Source organism: Impatiens glandulifera, chromosome 5, assembly GCF_907164915.1.
Source record: "Impatiens glandulifera chromosome 5, dImpGla2.1, whole genome shotgun sequence".
NCBI classification, from domain to species: Eukaryota; Viridiplantae; Streptophyta; class Magnoliopsida; order Ericales; family Balsaminaceae; genus Impatiens; species Impatiens glandulifera.
The window spans coordinates 50712120-50729102 of record NC_061866.1 but is presented as its reverse complement, the minus strand read 5'-3'; the positions used below and the strand labels follow the sequence as shown (position 1 = coordinate 50729102).

The following is a 16983-nucleotide window of genomic DNA, read 5'->3' as shown; positions in this document are numbered from 1 at the left end:
GTTTTCACATATTGCGTTTATATATATATATATATATATATATTGTCATTTTTATGTTTAAAAAAAACATTATTAACAAAAAAAAATGATTAGAGCTGGTTTTATTTGGGATTAAGGCTGTTATTGAAAGTATTAAACAAAAAAAAAAAACTTAATAGAATAAGATTGTTGAAATTAAAACTATTCTAATGGTTTGATAGATATAATATTTAAATTATAGATATTTTTACTAATGTTAACCAAATAACAAAAAATTTATGATTACTATATATTTGTTATTTTTTTTTTGTATTTCATATATGAAAATAAATATTCAATGTTTTTGTCTTAACATTTTTTAATAAAAAAATGTATATTAAGGAAAGAGCTTGTAATTTTAACTTTAGAATAACAAGAAAAAATAAGTTAATGTAATTATGAGTGGATCGATACGGTATACTGTAACTTTTTATTCATACTGTATATTGTATTGTATTGAAAATTTCGGTATAAAAAAATCATATTGTTGTCGTACCGTTATTTCGGTATACCATTATTTTGGTATACCGAAAATTCAGTATAATACACGTAACATACCGATCTTATCGAATATTGATGATATACCACAGTTTCAGTACAATATTAATATTATACATTTTCTATTGAATAATGTTAAAATTTAATTAGATTTTTAAAATTTAATTTTTTTATAATTATATTAACATTAAAGTTAATTTAGAGAAAGATTATTAAGATTTGAGAGAAATAATAGACATTTTAGAGTTGAGCTTCAAATATATTGAGAATTTATTTATTTTACTAAGATTTGTTGATTCGTTGATGTCAGATTAATTTTGTTGAAAAATTTAAAATTGTTCTTGAAATAAAAATTAATTTTTTTATATACCAAGATTTTAAAAATTGCATATCTTTATGACACCAATAGTTTCGATATCAGTATCATATTTTACCATATTTTTTGGTATATATATTTTTAGTATTTTTTGGTACGGCATTTTGATATACCAAAATGTCGTTAAGTTTATCACAATAATATAATAACAAAGACAATAACTCTACACACTAGGTAACTCAAGTGTCAAAATTCGGTGTTTAGGGATCACATATTAAATTGGAGTTAAATTCATAATAAACAAACAAATGTTATTAAATTTGATAATATATACATAATTAAAAATATATCATAACATTAATTTACCTAAACTAACATAAAATAATATAAATAAATATAATTTAAAAATAAACTATCCAAAAGGTCAAAACAAACAAAAACAAACTCTCAGAATATAACAAGTTGTGCGAGTTCAATTTGTAAAAGTCATGCTCAGTAGAACAAAAATAAAATGTTCCATTCCACCAAAAACAAGATGAAGCTCATAACCGAAGTCTTCCTTCATGGGCTAGCACATAGTAACTTTTGATATAAGGTTTTCCTCAAATTTATATGTTTTCAATAAAAATCAAGCTAAATATTGTGAGTGGGCCACATAACTCTAAAATCATAGCATGATAAACAATATTATGGGCTGAATTGGGTTGTTTAGAGACTACATAAAAATATTAATTGGAGAAGAAAATAAAAAGTGTAGTAATATTTCATGAAAAAATATTAAAATAAAAATAGATATATATATAAGATATTTTGATAAGTGAAATGATTGTTAATCTTTTAAAAATTATATAAATAAGTTGCTGAACAAGGCCTTATCAATGGGACATGACTCTATCAGTGGTCAAAATTCAAAACTGGAAGTGCCGCCATTTCCCCCAAATGACAGATGGAGAAATGGAAGAAAAGCATGTCGAACGATTTTCTAAAAAAAAAAAAAAAAAAAAAACATTATTACACTTTTTCTCGTTAAATATATTACTCAATTTACTAATTAAAATACTAAAATATTTTTTATTTTAAATTATTATATTTTATTTTATTTATATATATATATATATAATCTTTAAAAAAAATACATATTCTTAAAATTATCAATTGTTATTACATTTTTTCTCTCATTTAATTTTTCAAATAAGTCACTCCAAAACAAAAACAAGTCCTAACTCACAAATAATAAATTGTGTAAATTATAATTCTCCCGCTAATTTTATTTTATTTTTATGTTTTTATAAATATATTTTTATGGTGATGGATGAGAACGATATGTGTGATTCGTCTAACCACACCAATCTCACTCTAATTCTGTATTTAAACTAATAAACTGAATTAAATATATAAATTCATGAAAATATTTATTTATTTTACATATTTTATAAAAATAAATAAAGTTTATTTTTTTATAATAATATAAAATTTTAAAATATGATAATATATATTATATTAAAAAATCATTTATATATAAATAATAATAATAATAATTAAATATGCTATAAATGGTATTCCGTGGTGATTATCTGAAACCGAATAAGACACAAAAATGATAATAAAAAAATTATAAAAATTCGAATTGAGATGAGACAAGTACGATAAATGTATTATCCATTATTCATGTTTTCGTGCATACTTAAGAATAAAAAGAGTTAGAAATAGTTTGATACTAATTTTTTCTTTTATATAATTTTTTTTTCATTGATTTAATTTATTAACTAACATATTAAAATACTTTTACTTTATTATTTCTAAATTTTATATAAAAAAATATTATAATAATTCAAATAATTAAAAACTACATTAACTTATATTTCTTTATCAAATAATTTTTTTTTAAATAATAATATTTTATTTTGTTTTCAACTTTTTATTTCTCATTTATTAAATATAATTTATATATATATAGTTACGTACATAGTATAGCAAAAGAAATCATATCCCATTAGATTTTCAGAACCATTTAAAAAAAAAAAACTAAAATAGTATAGTTAATGGTGATATCCCAGTTAGTTATGTTTTGTGTTATAACTCTTTTATCTTATATTATTTAAATGTCTTTTTATTAAAAGAAAAACTTTTAACATTCATCATTTTAATATCAAATTTCTAAAGCTCATGAGCCATTTACTCGGTGGTGTGGCCAACTTTAAAAAAAATATATATATATAAAAATAGAACTAATGCTTTTATCTTTCGTTTTTGTTTTTATGTGCCAAAGAAAAAAAAGAAGAAACTTTATGTAATTAAAGCTGACTTAAAAGCAAAAACAAAGTGAAAATTATTAAAGCCATTTCAAACTTAAAGCAAAATCTTACCATCCTTTTATTTCCCCTTTCCACTTATTTATATAAATAATTGAGTTTTCTTTATTTTATATTTTTTAATTTATAAACAATCTTAAATTAGTAAAAATTTGATCTCTTAAGTACTATTATTGTATAAAAAAAACTTAATTTCTCTAGCCCAAATCATAGGTTTTATATATTTATTAATGTTAAAAACATAGAAACAGTGTTACCTAACCATTATATATACAATCATTGTAATTAAACAGTTAAACTAAAATTAAATTATTAACAAGTTACAAACTTGTAAATATTTTCACAAGAACAACAAAAGTAGACAAAAAAAACCACAACACAGGAATTTCCAAGACTTGTTGTTTTGTTTAGATCAAACTATATATATTATATAGTCTATGGTTAGTTAATATTTATAGTATTGATTCTTCTTGAAAGTAGATCTTAAGAAGAGTAAACATGCAACTGTCAATCCAAAACATGCAGATCCTCCAAAAACAATTGCCACAATTTTCTGGGTATTTTGTCCTGTCCCTGTCCCTGCAAATTATTAATTTTACACTCAATTTAGAACAAGATGGTCAATTTATTATAAATTCTAATTAAAATTACCTGATTGTGTTCTTGGAGAGACTCCATTTGGGTAATAAGTGTAACTAATATAACACTTTTGAAGATAAATTTGAGCAGAAATTGAATTTCCACATTCAATCTTTACCTTCTCCACAGCATTTTTAACACATTCAACACAATCAGAGTTTCCCAAATCACCTTCACATTGACCCAATACAAAAACCGATTCATAGCTTCCTGCATAGAACCCATCTCCGGTCATCATCATCCCTTTCTCGATCTCGCCCAGCGCCGTCCAGACGGCGCTGGGAACCAAACCCTCTTCCGGTTTGCAGACTTTATGCAGAAATTCGGTGCCTGATACCTGCCGGAATCCGGCGATTTCGTACCGGAGATAACAACCAACAAGCTGGATTCTTACAGCAATGGCGTCGCCGCCGCAGAGTTTGAGTGAGATTTGTGGAAGCTTGTTGACGCAATTGTTGCAGTCGGGGATTGAGAGGTCACCGCGGCACTGAAAGAGACCGGTGATTGCTGACTGGGAATCGCCGGCGGTGGATTTGAAGAATTTGGAAAGGGAGGATTGGGAATTGAGGGAAGTGAAGAGGGAATTGAGGTTTTGGATGTAGATGGATTGTGGGTCTGGGAATTTTTGATTGGCGCATCCTTTTAAGACGAGGGATGTGTAATCGGTGGTGGAATTAGAAGGAGATATGAAGAGGAAAAGGAACAACAAGAGGAAGGAGGAGAGAGAATGAGAGAGATTCATGTCAGTCAGTGTATATTCTTCTTCTTCTTCCTCTGTACTGTGTTTTCAAATAAGATTCTAGAAAGAACAAAAAAAAAAACAATTAATATTGTACTCTCTTCATTAATGGATGACGGTTGGGAGCCTAGAGGAAGACATTTGACGCTCGCTGAGTTTATTTATTTATAATTTATCCCCAAAATTAATACAAATATATATATATATATTAAATTATTATTTTTTAAATATTAATAATAATAATAAAATATAAATTTAAATATATATAATTTTTTCTTCTTTTGTCCACATAATAAAATACCAATATCATACTCTTAAATTATTAAGCAAAAATTTAAAAATTAAAACAAATATTTAGATGTAATTTTTTGAATTTGTATTTAATGATTTTAAACATACTTCTTTGTTTAAAAAAGATATTATTTATTTATTTTATTAATAACAAAATATAAAAAGTAATATATTTATATAATTTATTTTAAAATTGTTTTTTAATTTTAATACTATTTTAATATTTAAAATAAAATTAATAAAAATTATATATATATATATATATATATATTATTACAAATCTAAAATAAACTGTAGGCATAAGCTCAACCAAACTTATACAACACCAAATCAAAATAAACTAACTAAATCAGAGTTTGCGTCGAATTTTAGAATTTCAGTCCTACAAAAACGGTCTAATTTAAAAAATTGATAAAAAATAATAATTTTAATGAGATTTGAATCACTATACTAAAACATTTTATAATTAAAAAAATATACTTTTAAATAAATATCTTAATTTTTTCAGTTAACTAACCCGATGACGACTTGTTGAGCAAACTCTGTGTACCACCAAAAATAAGTTAAATAAGTTGAGTATATGGTAAATCAAATTTACTCGTAAATTAACAAATATTTTCAGTAATCGGTAATCGTAAGGTTAGTTTCCTTATGATTGATTAAAATCGTAAGGTTAGTTTCCTTATGATTGATTAAAAGTTAGTTAAGTTTTATAATATTTCCTTATTTAAATGATTGTTAATATTGAATTACATTTGATAGGCTTAAACCATAAGCTTATTTTTATATGTTTGTAATAATATTTAATCATTAATATTATATATATTTGTTTTAAGTAGAAGCTATCATAATCTAACCCTCATGACATATATATATATATATTGTTATATATATTTAAATATGACATTTTAAAAAATATTAAATATTTTTTTTATAAATAATTGTTAATAAATAACTCATTATTCAATTATACATTATTTAAAAAATATTAATATATATATATATATATTAAAATCAAATAATATATATATATATATATATTAAACTCAAATAATATATATATATATATATATATATATATATACATTATTTTATCTTCTATGTCAAAATACATTTTTCTACACATTTTTTACTAAAATAATTTATGTATTATAAAGAAATGAAAGTTGTTTAAATTTAACTAAATTAATAATTATATAACTTTTTTATTAAATATATAAACACCAAATTAGGTCAAATAAACCTAGAGATTAAAAGAACACAAATTCATTGAGAATAGTCATGTGCTCTACAAATATGAACTAGATAGAATTAGGAGAAAATAAATAACCAATTAAGTTAATCTACTTTATTTTTAAAATTTTAATATTAAACTAATACATATTTTTTTTTCTTTTTTATAAAAAATAGAAGTTGCATAGGACATCAATATTAACTTTCGCGGAGAAATTACCTTAAAAATATAAATATAAGTTACTATAATAATTTTATATAATTAAGTGATTTAGTAAATATATAATTTAATTTATTTTTGTTAATAATTAAATTGAAATATTTAAAAAATAAAAGAGAAAAAAATATTAAAAAAAAAATAACAAATAAGAATATAATTTAAATGGCTACAAGGTTAAATAATGAGAGATGAGGTAGAGGGTTATTTCTTAAATGTAAAATATGTTTAATTAATTAAAACTAGTATAGATAATGTAATTGATTTTTCAGCCAAAAACATAATTTTAATTTGATGGCTGGATCATATAGTAATATTTTCAAATTACACAAATTTCATAGTAATTAAATAGTTGAATGGGTGATAGACATATAATGTTTATGATGTATTTCACTGTTGTTTAAATGGTTAATGGTTAACCTTACTGTCTTTTGAGTGTGTTCTAATATTTTTTATACTATATTTTTGTTTGTTATAAATAAATGGCTCTTATTTATATTATATTGTATTTTTTAAAATAATATATTTTAATTATATATTTATTAAGTGTCATTTTTTAAGGCCTAAACTAAAGTCATTATTTTTATTCAATTTAAAATGTTTTAAAATAATTAAACATTTTAAATAAAAATTAAATTAGTAACTGATTTAAAAATATAAAGTTATAATAAATTATTAGTTAGACATTCATCTAAATTTTATTAAAGTAAACCATTATTAGTTCGATCAAATACATAATTTTTTTTATAATAAATCCAAATCAAATTTCTAGTTAAACTTACAACTCACCCTTGAAATCCACAACAATTCTTCCAAATATGTGTCAATTCATTATTAAAAGTTGCAATTAATTAATTAATTTTTAAAATTCAACTCATTAACTAATTTTTGTAGAGTAATCAAAGTAAATCAATCTTATTTAATAGATTAAAAGTTTTGAGTTCAATTTTTAATAAAAATATTTAAATTAGAGGGTATGATATAATTATAAGGTCGTAATAATATTTTTATTTTTTAAGCATTTAATATTTGTGTTTTAATTTTTTCATAAGAGTTACTTGAATTAAATGAAAGTTGAGTAAAATATTTTCAAAATAAAATAAAACACTTGATTGGTTATACAAACTAGGAAGATTCTCGTGCGATGCACACGGATAAAAATATATTGTTACAACGTCTCGCGTTCATCAAATTTGATGTTAAATTTAAAATATATGGTGTTATTAGCTTGTTTAGCTAAAGAGTTGTATTTGTTTTGTTAGTTTTGTTAGGATGGGAGTTCGAAACATACTTATACCATTTTTAATTTTATTTTTAACCGTTTTAAGTTTATGAGCGGGTCAACCCAGAATCCAACTCAAATATCAATTTAATCTTACATATATATCCAAATAAACCATAGCTCTCGACCCGGCAATCCGGACACTTTCAAAATTAAGCATTATTATATATATATAGATAGATTAATTAGTTAAAAATATCTCGCGTCCATCAAATTTAGTGTTGAATTTAAAATATAATGTGTTATTAACCTAATTAGTTAAAGAGTTGTATTTGTTTTGTTAGGTTGTGAGTTCGAAACATATTTATATCATTTTTTTATTTATTTTTAACCGTTTTAAGTTTATGGGCGGGGCAACCCAAAATCCGACTCAAATATCCATTTATTCTCACGTATATATCCAAATTAATCACAGCTCTCGACCCGGCAATCCGGACATTTTCAAAATTAAGCATCATTATATATATATAGAGAGAGAAATTAATTAGTTAAAATTGTCCCACGTTCATCAAATTTGGTGTTGAATTTAAAATATAAAGTGTTAATAGCCTAGTTGGTTAAAGAGTTGTACTTGTTTTGTTAAGTTGCGAGTTCGAAACATACCTATAACATTTTTAATTTTATTTTTAACCGTTTTAAGTTTATGGGTGGGTCAACCCAGAATCCGGCCCAAGTATCCATTTACTCTCACATATATATATATCAAAATTAACCATAACTCTCTACCCGACAATTTAGACACTTTCAAAATTAAGCATCATTATAATTATATATATATTATTAATAAAAGATTAATCCCTTCATAAATTAGTTAATGTATTTAAAATAAAATAAAAAAAGGAAATGATATTAAAATTAAACAATAAAAGCAATTTACAGACTCATGTGTAAATGACAATAAATATGGAATAAGTTACAAATCTCATATATATTTTTATTAAAATGCATAAGTTGAATGTAATATGCATAGTATATTTCATTAATCTTATGAAAGTAAAATATTATTGTAAACAAGATAAAAGTTGAAACTTAAATTTAAAGTTGACTACATTTAACCAATTTTAAGAAATGCTTATATATTTTTTTTAAATACCCATTTCGGTTGGGTTGAATTTTTTTATTTTTTATAAATTTATTTACAATTTCTTTTGTTAAGTATTTTATTAAATATTGAATTAGATGAGATAATGTTCTATAATTTTTTTAAACTATTTTGTTATACATTAACAAATTTAATAATATTTTTTTTAAATTAAATTAAAATTTTAAGTGTTTCAAATAAATTAAATATATAATTTATAAAAACAAAAACACACAATTATATAAATGATAATCTGATATTAATTACATAATATATTTGTAGTTAATTTACAATAAACAATTTTCATTATTTGATAGCTTTAGTTTATAAATGAATATTTATTGATAAATCAACATGTTTAAGTTGTTTTTAGTATGAAACAACATAAAAACTGTGTGCTTGAAACCAGACAAAGATCCAAATTATGATTTTAATATATTTTTTTATCTCATCAGAGAAATGATTAATTGAATTTTAATATATTTTCCTCTCTTTGTCATTTTTCATAATATAATATTCATCTCATATGCATGTTCTAACCAAATTAAACATCATTTCATTTTCTCATCAATTATATTACCTAATTAATTAATTAAAATATTAAAATATATTATATATATATATATATCATTAAAAAAAATTACAAAAAAAAAATCATACCTCCTTAAAATCATCTCTCGGTATTCCATTTTTTATCTTCTTGATATTTTTAAATAACCCACTCCCGACACTCCCAAAGAAGGCCTAATAATTGTAGGTTATATGGATCATTATATGAAATTATTTGAAACTAAAATTTATTCTATAGAGAAAATCACATCCAACTTCAAACTATAAGTATTAGTATTAAAATTTATTACAACAATGTTTGTTAGTATTAATTCGATCTCAATTATTCTTTATAGTCTAATGACAAAATATGTGAATATCCCAAGCTTATTTAAAGTTCTGAGTTTGAGTCGGTTAGACGACAAATTTTGCTCACCTAATTAATTTGTTAAGTTTGTTTACGGGCAAAACTGAAGTGGTAAATCCGACAAACTCACCTTCCACAGCCCACAGGTTAGGACAGTCCACCAGGACAACCCATTTAATTAAAAAAATAGATTTTAGATAAAATTATTATATTTTTAAACATAAAAATGTGTAAATTAATAATTTATGATGAAAAATTGTATTTTTATTTGGTTATGAGTTTTAATATCAATAAAAAATAATTTTGTTTAATAAATTTTTAACTGAAATGAAAGTAGACAAAATTATTTTTCACAATTTTTCTACGTGGAGATGGGCCAACTCAATGTTCGGGGCCAACTCCGAAAGAGAAATTTTTGGTTGTCAATTAATTGGCCCTATTTGGAAACGCGAACTCCGGAATTGAGATGGGTTTGGGCCAACTTCACTACACTATGTGTTTTCAAATAGTAAATTACGCGTAGATAACCTAGTTTGGGATAAATGAGTCATTTTCAATATAAATCATGTTAAAAGATTTATATAACATAAATTGACAATATATTTATAAAATTATTCTGAAAAATGATATATATATATATTTTAGATGAGCAACATATATATAAATTTACTTAGAAAATAATATTTTGATAAAAATAAAATAAATTTCTGAATTAAAAAAAAAAAAAAAAAAGTAAGAAAAGCTCACAATGGAAAAGGGGATAAAAACTCTGACTTGAAGAAGTTGAAGTGGTAGTCTGTGGGAACACACAATTGACCACCATAGATACTCCCTCTCTAAAACCCCTCCTCTCCAAATACTCCATCTTTTCTCAAAACTCCATTTCTCCGCTTACCTTTCTCCGCCCGCCGGTTCTCATTCACGAAATTACTGGTACGGTTTCTTATTACATTTGTCTTTCTTCTGTACCCATATTCTTGCAATGTCCAAGATTATTCTCTAATTGGTTTTCTCTTTTGTTCGTTAACTGATCGGTTTTGTTAATTTGAGAACTATTCGACGGACCTAATTTCAAGCGATTGTTTTGAGCTAGATCTGTATGGAATATCGTCTATTTTGTTTGCCTCTAGGGTTCTGATGATGTTTAGAACACCAGTCACACTTCTCTCACCGTTGTTAGATCCTAAAGATTACGTCAATGTCAGATGTGCATTGTTAGATTAAAGAACCTGGATTAATTGCATGTCGTTTAAAAGAACAGAAATGGAATAATATGAAGACAATGATACTGAGACAATGAAAAATAACTTGATGATGTTAGTCATATGGTCTTTCACTTGATAAACTCGAGATGGGTTTGAGTCTGTTCTAGGGGATTGACTGATGAATGGAAAATATTGAGTTGGGTTGTTTTGGATCTTCTTGATATGTACTTTATTTGCAGGTATATGTACATATATTTCTTGATTTTGTGGAACACATGGACAATGTTTTCTAATGTTAAAAAATTGTACATTTAGTTATTACATGATATGCTTGTTGGGTACATTTAGTTATTACATGGACAATGTTCTTCACCAACTGTTTTGAACATTTGGAATCTATTTTATTTGGCACCTGTTAATGCTTCATTTGACCACCATTTGCAGTGATTGTAGTATGAATTTGTAGTTGTGCTCACATACATCAATTGTGACTTATATTAATTTTTGTAGGAAAAGTGGTCTGGGAAGAAAAGTCATGGCTCCAAATCCGAGAGTTGCCAAGGCATTTCGCGCGATGAAGGATCTGGGCATCCTTGAGGAGAAGACGAAACCGGTGTTGAAGAAACTTTTGAAATTATATGAAAAAAAATGGGAACTGATCGAGGAAGAAAATTATAGAGCCCTTGCCGACGCTATATTCGACCAAGAGGAAACACAGGTATCTTCTTTTTTATGACCATCTCCATTTCCTAGTGGAGTTCCACTAGGCATTTCTCCCTGTTGTCCAGAAGCAACATCTTATATTCATTTTTCTTTCTTTTGCTGGTTTCAGGTGGAAGAAAAAAAGAACCCCCCTGAAAATAATGATGTATGTTTATGTTCCTCATAATTTGCAAAGGTTTTGGCTGCATTAGTCACTGAAGTTTGTCCTCTTTTCTCTTCTTATTTCTTCTATGGTTAACAGGTTAACACTTTGGAGGCAGAGGCATCTGAAGTTGATGAGACTGAGCGGCCCTTGAAAAGGTTGCGTCTAAAGCATCAAGATAACAATGGCTCAGTCTCTATCAATAACCCTAGTCCCTCAACTGGTGTAACTCCCCTGAAGCACAAACTACCTGGAGAAGGCTCGTTACCAGAAAACCAGTCTCCATTGACTAGAAACAAAACAAAAGCTTTGACCATACATGAACAGTCCGAGGCATCTCAAAAGGGTGCGTCTGACATAAGTCAGCAACTTGTCATTAGGGGAACAGGATCTGATCCAGTTTCTCCTACAGCACGCTACAAGGACAAAGGAAAAGCACCTCTTATTGCTGAAACTGTGTCGGGAGACACAAACTCAGCTTTGCAAAAGTCATCCCAAGCTTTGTGTTTGAAAGAACCTAAGCCTGAGCCTGGTACAGAACCATCTAAAAGGAAAAGATTAAATACAACTCGGGTATTGATCACGCCAAAAGACGAACCAATTACTGATGGCATGCCTGAAGTCGTTCTTCCAATTTCCGTGATTCATCCAGGTGCATTTAATCTCGTTGTTTGGACTGCTCACTCTTTATCTGCCCCTTTGGACATTGAAACTGTGCTTCTTATTTATTAGCCCTGAACAAGTATTGAAGATTTCAATCTGCCAAATGTTCTAACAAACGATTGTCAACTGTTGCTATGAAAAGTCAATGATAATTTCAACTTCTCTTCCGATTCTTCCGTGTCTTATGGCGATTGTGTCGTTGATACTCGCAAATTGTCAAACAATTGATTTTGCATTTGTTGCAAGCTTAAATTTTCTATAAAGTAATCAATAGTATATTTATATTGTTGGACTCTGTTCTGTTATTGGGGTTCAATTCTTCTGTGTACCTATTAAGAAAAACTTACTAACATCGTTACTTACATCCCTTGGTGTAAGTCAGTCATCTAAGTTTGAGTATATTTGAAAAATCGTTTGCTGGACAAGTAGTACCACAGAATGACTGCAACAACCCACTAAAAAATCTAAGTTATTATTATCATCTTTTTCTGTTGAGGCAGTTATAAATTATTGATTTATTTTCTAATTTCAGATCCTTCAGACAATGAAGTTTCTTTACTTGAGGAACACAGAGTTAGAGATGACGATTGTCCAGATGAAAATCAAGAAGATGGACATACTTTGCTGAATAAAAAGGGTGCAACTGAGAAGGCTGCAAATATTGGGGATGGCCCTTCTTCTACTGATATACAGATAGCTGCCTCACCCTGTGGAGAGGTGAAAATTTCTTTGACTTGTAGTAATTCAGCTATGGGAAGGTCTGATTTCCATATGCCTAGTATAGATGCTGTTCTGAAAATGGTGCAGGATAATTGCCTCAGATCCTACAAAGTCATGGACCCAAGTTTCTCTGTGACCAATCTTATGAGAGATATGTGTGAATGTTTTCTGAAACTAGGAACTGACTCTGCAAATGAATCACAGGAATCGGTTGATGTCACACAAGCTGCTGGTTTATTAGAGCATTCTGATACAGTAGGTGGAAATAAAAAGGCTATTGATCCTATACCTCTAACTAATTCTGCTGATGCTGATCTGGCAGAGGATCATATTTCACTGCCTTCTACTGACGCTGATCTGGTAGAGGATCATATTTCACTGCCTTCTACTGACATTGATGATGGCCAGCAGACTGACAACATAACTGCGGAGAATGGAAGTGCCAATGAAGTAAATGGCTCTGAAAATGCTTCTGATTTGGGAGTTCAAAGGAGGGATAATAGGATTCAGTATGACCTTGACATTGCCAATGGGCACGAAAAAGTTGTAATTTCACTCATGAACGAGGTTAATGATGAAAACCCACCATCTTTTCGTTATATCCCCCACAACGTGGTCTTTCAAAACGCGTATGTTAATTTCTCATTGGCCCGACTTGGTGATGATAATAGTTGTGCAGCTTGTTCGGGTAACTGTTTATCATCATCGCTACCTTGCGCATGTGCCCGCGATACTGGTGGTGATTACGCGTACACTATAGAGGGTCTTGTTAAAGAAGAACTTTTAAAAGAGTGCATCTCCATGAATCGTAATCCTCAAAAGAATTGCCAATACTACTGTAAGGAGTGCCCACTTGAAAGATTGAAAAGTGAGGAGATCATTGAACCTTGTAAGGGTCACTTGGTACGGAAGTTTATAAAAGAATGCTGGTGGAAATGTGGCTGCAATAGACGATGTGGTAATCGGGTTGTGCAGCGTGGAATATCTATCAATTTGCAGGTGAAACACAATACTTTATATTTTTTTTTGGGAAAAGATAAATATCCATGCATAACATTGATTTCCTCTATTACCATTACCATTTGCATTGGTATCAGGTTTTTATGACACCAGGAGGCAAAGGATGGGGCCTTCGCACACTGCAGGACCTTCCAAAGGGTGCCTTTGTGTGTGAATATGTGGGAGAAATATTGACAAATGCGGAATTGTTTGAGCGAGTGTCAGCCAGATCAGATGGTGAAGCACATGCATACCCTGTTTTACTTGATGCAGATTGGGGTGCAGAAGGCGTCTTAAAAGACGAAGAAGCTCTATGCTTGGATGCTACTTATTATGGGAACGTTGCAAGGTTTATCAATCACAGGTAAGTTATGAACTCTGCATCATCTATGTTCCCCAGATATAGGGCCATGACACAATTTTCAGTTTTTTTGTCTTTCTTTGCTCCTCGCATAAATCACAATATAACGGGTTTGTTTTCTTATATTCTGTTAGATGTTTCGACTCCAATATGGTTGAGATACCAGTGGAAGTGGAGACACCTGATCATCACTATTATCATGTATGGTATCTTGTTCATTTTTCACATCAATATTACTCTTGTGATTTCTTTTCATTTCCTCCTTTTTGTACAGCTTGCTTTCTTCACGACAAGAAAAGTGCAAGCGATGGAGGAACTGACCTGGGTAAGTTATTGATCATTTGTTCTTGGAGGCTGGTCCGGTTTATTGCTCTTTCTCTTGTTAAGTACATTTTAATCTAGTTCTTTGATTTATGCACATTTCATTTTTACTTTTTTGAGTGCAGGATTACGGTATTGATTTTGATGATCATGAACATCCAGTCAAGGCCTTTAAATGTCATTGTGGCAGCAAGTTCTGCCGGAATATTAAACGCAACAGCAGTAAGTCAGTGTGTAATTGAATTTCAACATTGACTGCACTTGTTTTTGTTATAAACCCTAACACTGACACAGTTTTATAACTTTTTGGAACAGGATCAAAATCTAGAAAATGAAGTCACTGAAATATAGCTGATGTCTTATGGGAAGGAGCAGCAATAGCGTTTTTGGCTTTTGGATGCTATTGTTGACAACCTATATTTTGCATAAAAACAAAAACAAAGCGATCAGCGAAGAAACCTGTTATTTTGTTGCGGTTTAAGTTGAAACAGTATGTTATTCTGAATTAGTTCTAACTAGTTCATGATTATGGGCTTTAGTAGTAAGCTCTTTTGGGATACTTAGTTTAATCTTTACTCTAGACCTATCAGTTTTTAAAATGCTTACAACTGTCATTTTTGTTTAATATTTACTCTTGGGTTTTATAAATTATGGATTTTACTTGCATTTAAAATTTTGTAAAAAAAAGACAACTTACATAAAGCTGAGGATATTTTTACCTACTACTCCAAAAAAGAAATGAAAAGAAAAACTTTCTAGATTATTTCATTTGATGACCTGTTTTCTTTCTTCAAACCCTAGTAGCTTCATGTGGAGCAATTTGCCGTATCCTGGATTAATGATACAGTAAATTGCGTGTCAAACTATTTAATGCTAATAATGTCAAACTATTTCTGGATTAATAATTGTCATTGTTATTATTTTTCAAATTCTCAAATATTTGTTGTATAGTCAATTTTTACTTGTTATTTTAACTTAATCAATCAATTTTAATCATAGAGCACAAAATCAATCATTAAAAAAAATAACCTAAATTTTAACTTTTAACAAACATTTGCAATTCTATCATTGTGGTTCTTATGTTATGTTTTTATTTTATTTTATTTATGACAGAAATCGGTAATTTGTTGATCAAATTAACTCCAAAGTTTGAAACTTGGTTTGTTTTGGTAATCATGGAATTTGTAGGGAAATTCTCCATTATCAATCAAATAACTGAGTTATTTAACAACAAACAATTACAAAGAGATAACAACAACATAATATTTGATATTAAAGTTCGACCCAAAAATTGGTCTACGTCTTCGTCGAACTCGGTTAAAAAACTCTATTCCACTATCACAATTAAAATGTTTCAATTACACACTTGTACTTTATATATCACTCACACTTATATTATATATATTACTTGTGAATTACTTATGTATTTATAGAAGAAATTTCTCCCAACTTCCTTAAAAAACATAAGGCTTGGACACTTCATTTAAATTTGAGCATGACCCATTAACTCAATATCAACAATCTCTACATTGGGTTGACAGGTCGTTCTCTTGTTCTAGTGGAATCGAATATATTCATCACTTTATTGCTCGAAGCCTTCATTGTACTACGTATCTTGAACTCTAAGCAAATCCAAATAATGTTTGAATTTACTTAGAGGTAGTAACATGGGTTCCAACATCAATCGGATTGTTTTATGTTCCAACATTCCTGATTGAAACCACCCATTGTGCTATCTTCTGACTTCTTTCGAATGAAATGGTGCTTTATATCCACGTGTTTTGTTCTGTCATTGAACACAAGATTTTTGCACAAGTGTAGTGCACTTTGGTTATCTGTGAACATTGTTACATGTCCTTCAAACACTTTCAGTTCTTGTAGCAGATCCTGCATGCACGTTTCTTCTTTATAGCTTCAGTTGTTGTGATATATTCGGTTTCTGTTGTTGATAAGCCATTACAGATTGCAATTGACTATTCCAACTAATACGATTACCATTCACCAAAAAATAGAAAGCCGAAGTTGATTTCCTTGAGTATTTATCTCCCGTATAGTCTGAGTCCACGTAACCAATTACACTAACCTTTGCACCACTTCTTTTCTTGTAACATATCCCCCACATTAGTAGTTGATGATATATATCTCAATAACCATTTCATTGTGAGCCCATGTTCACGACCTAGACTCGCCATAAACCTGCTCAAGACACTAATTGTCAAGTCTGGCCTGGTACAAACCATTGAGTACACTGCACTCGAATACAGAACCTTGTCCATGTAAGTCTGATCTGACCTAGTTTTTGCCCAG

At 28.1% G+C, this 16983-nt stretch overlaps 2 protein-coding genes across 4 annotated transcripts; one reads left to right on the top strand and one right to left on the bottom strand.

Annotated features, from left to right (window-relative positions):
• Positions 1–3429: 3429 nt before the first annotated feature.
• Positions 3430–4549, bottom strand: LOC124939992 (plasmodesmata-located protein 2). 2 transcript variants are annotated; one of them, XM_047480463.1, is made up of 2 exons: positions 3796–4549; positions 3430–3723 (listed from the first exon to the last, which is right to left on the bottom strand). In XM_047480463.1, the coding sequence occupies exons 1-2, from the start codon at positions 4523–4525 to the stop codon at positions 3590–3592; spliced, it is 864 nt and encodes a 287-aa protein (XP_047336419.1). In that variant the 5' UTR covers positions 4526–4549; the 3' UTR covers positions 3430–3589. The 2 variants fall into 2 exon arrangements, with proteins under 2 accessions (XP_047336419.1, XP_047336420.1); XM_047480464.1 differs by having other exon boundaries at positions 3430–3717.
• Positions 4550–10343: 5794 nt separating this feature from the next.
• On the top strand, positions 10344–15340 carry LOC124938592 (probable inactive histone-lysine N-methyltransferase SUVR2). Of its 2 annotated transcripts, XM_047479063.1 has the most exons (11): positions 10344–10475; positions 11258–11465; positions 11580–11615; positions 11712–12264; positions 12808–12992; positions 13200–13994; positions 14093–14358; positions 14490–14556; positions 14630–14680; positions 14802–14898; positions 14992–15340. In XM_047479063.1, exons 2-11 carry the CDS (start codon positions 11283–11285, stop codon positions 15009–15011), a joined length of 2253 nt encoding a protein of 750 aa, XP_047335019.1. In that variant the 5' UTR covers positions 10344–10475; positions 11258–11282; the 3' UTR covers positions 15012–15340. The 2 variants fall into 2 exon arrangements, with proteins under 2 accessions (XP_047335019.1, XP_047335018.1); XM_047479062.1 differs by having other exon boundaries at positions 12808–13994.
• Positions 15341–16983: the final 1643 nt, after the last annotated feature.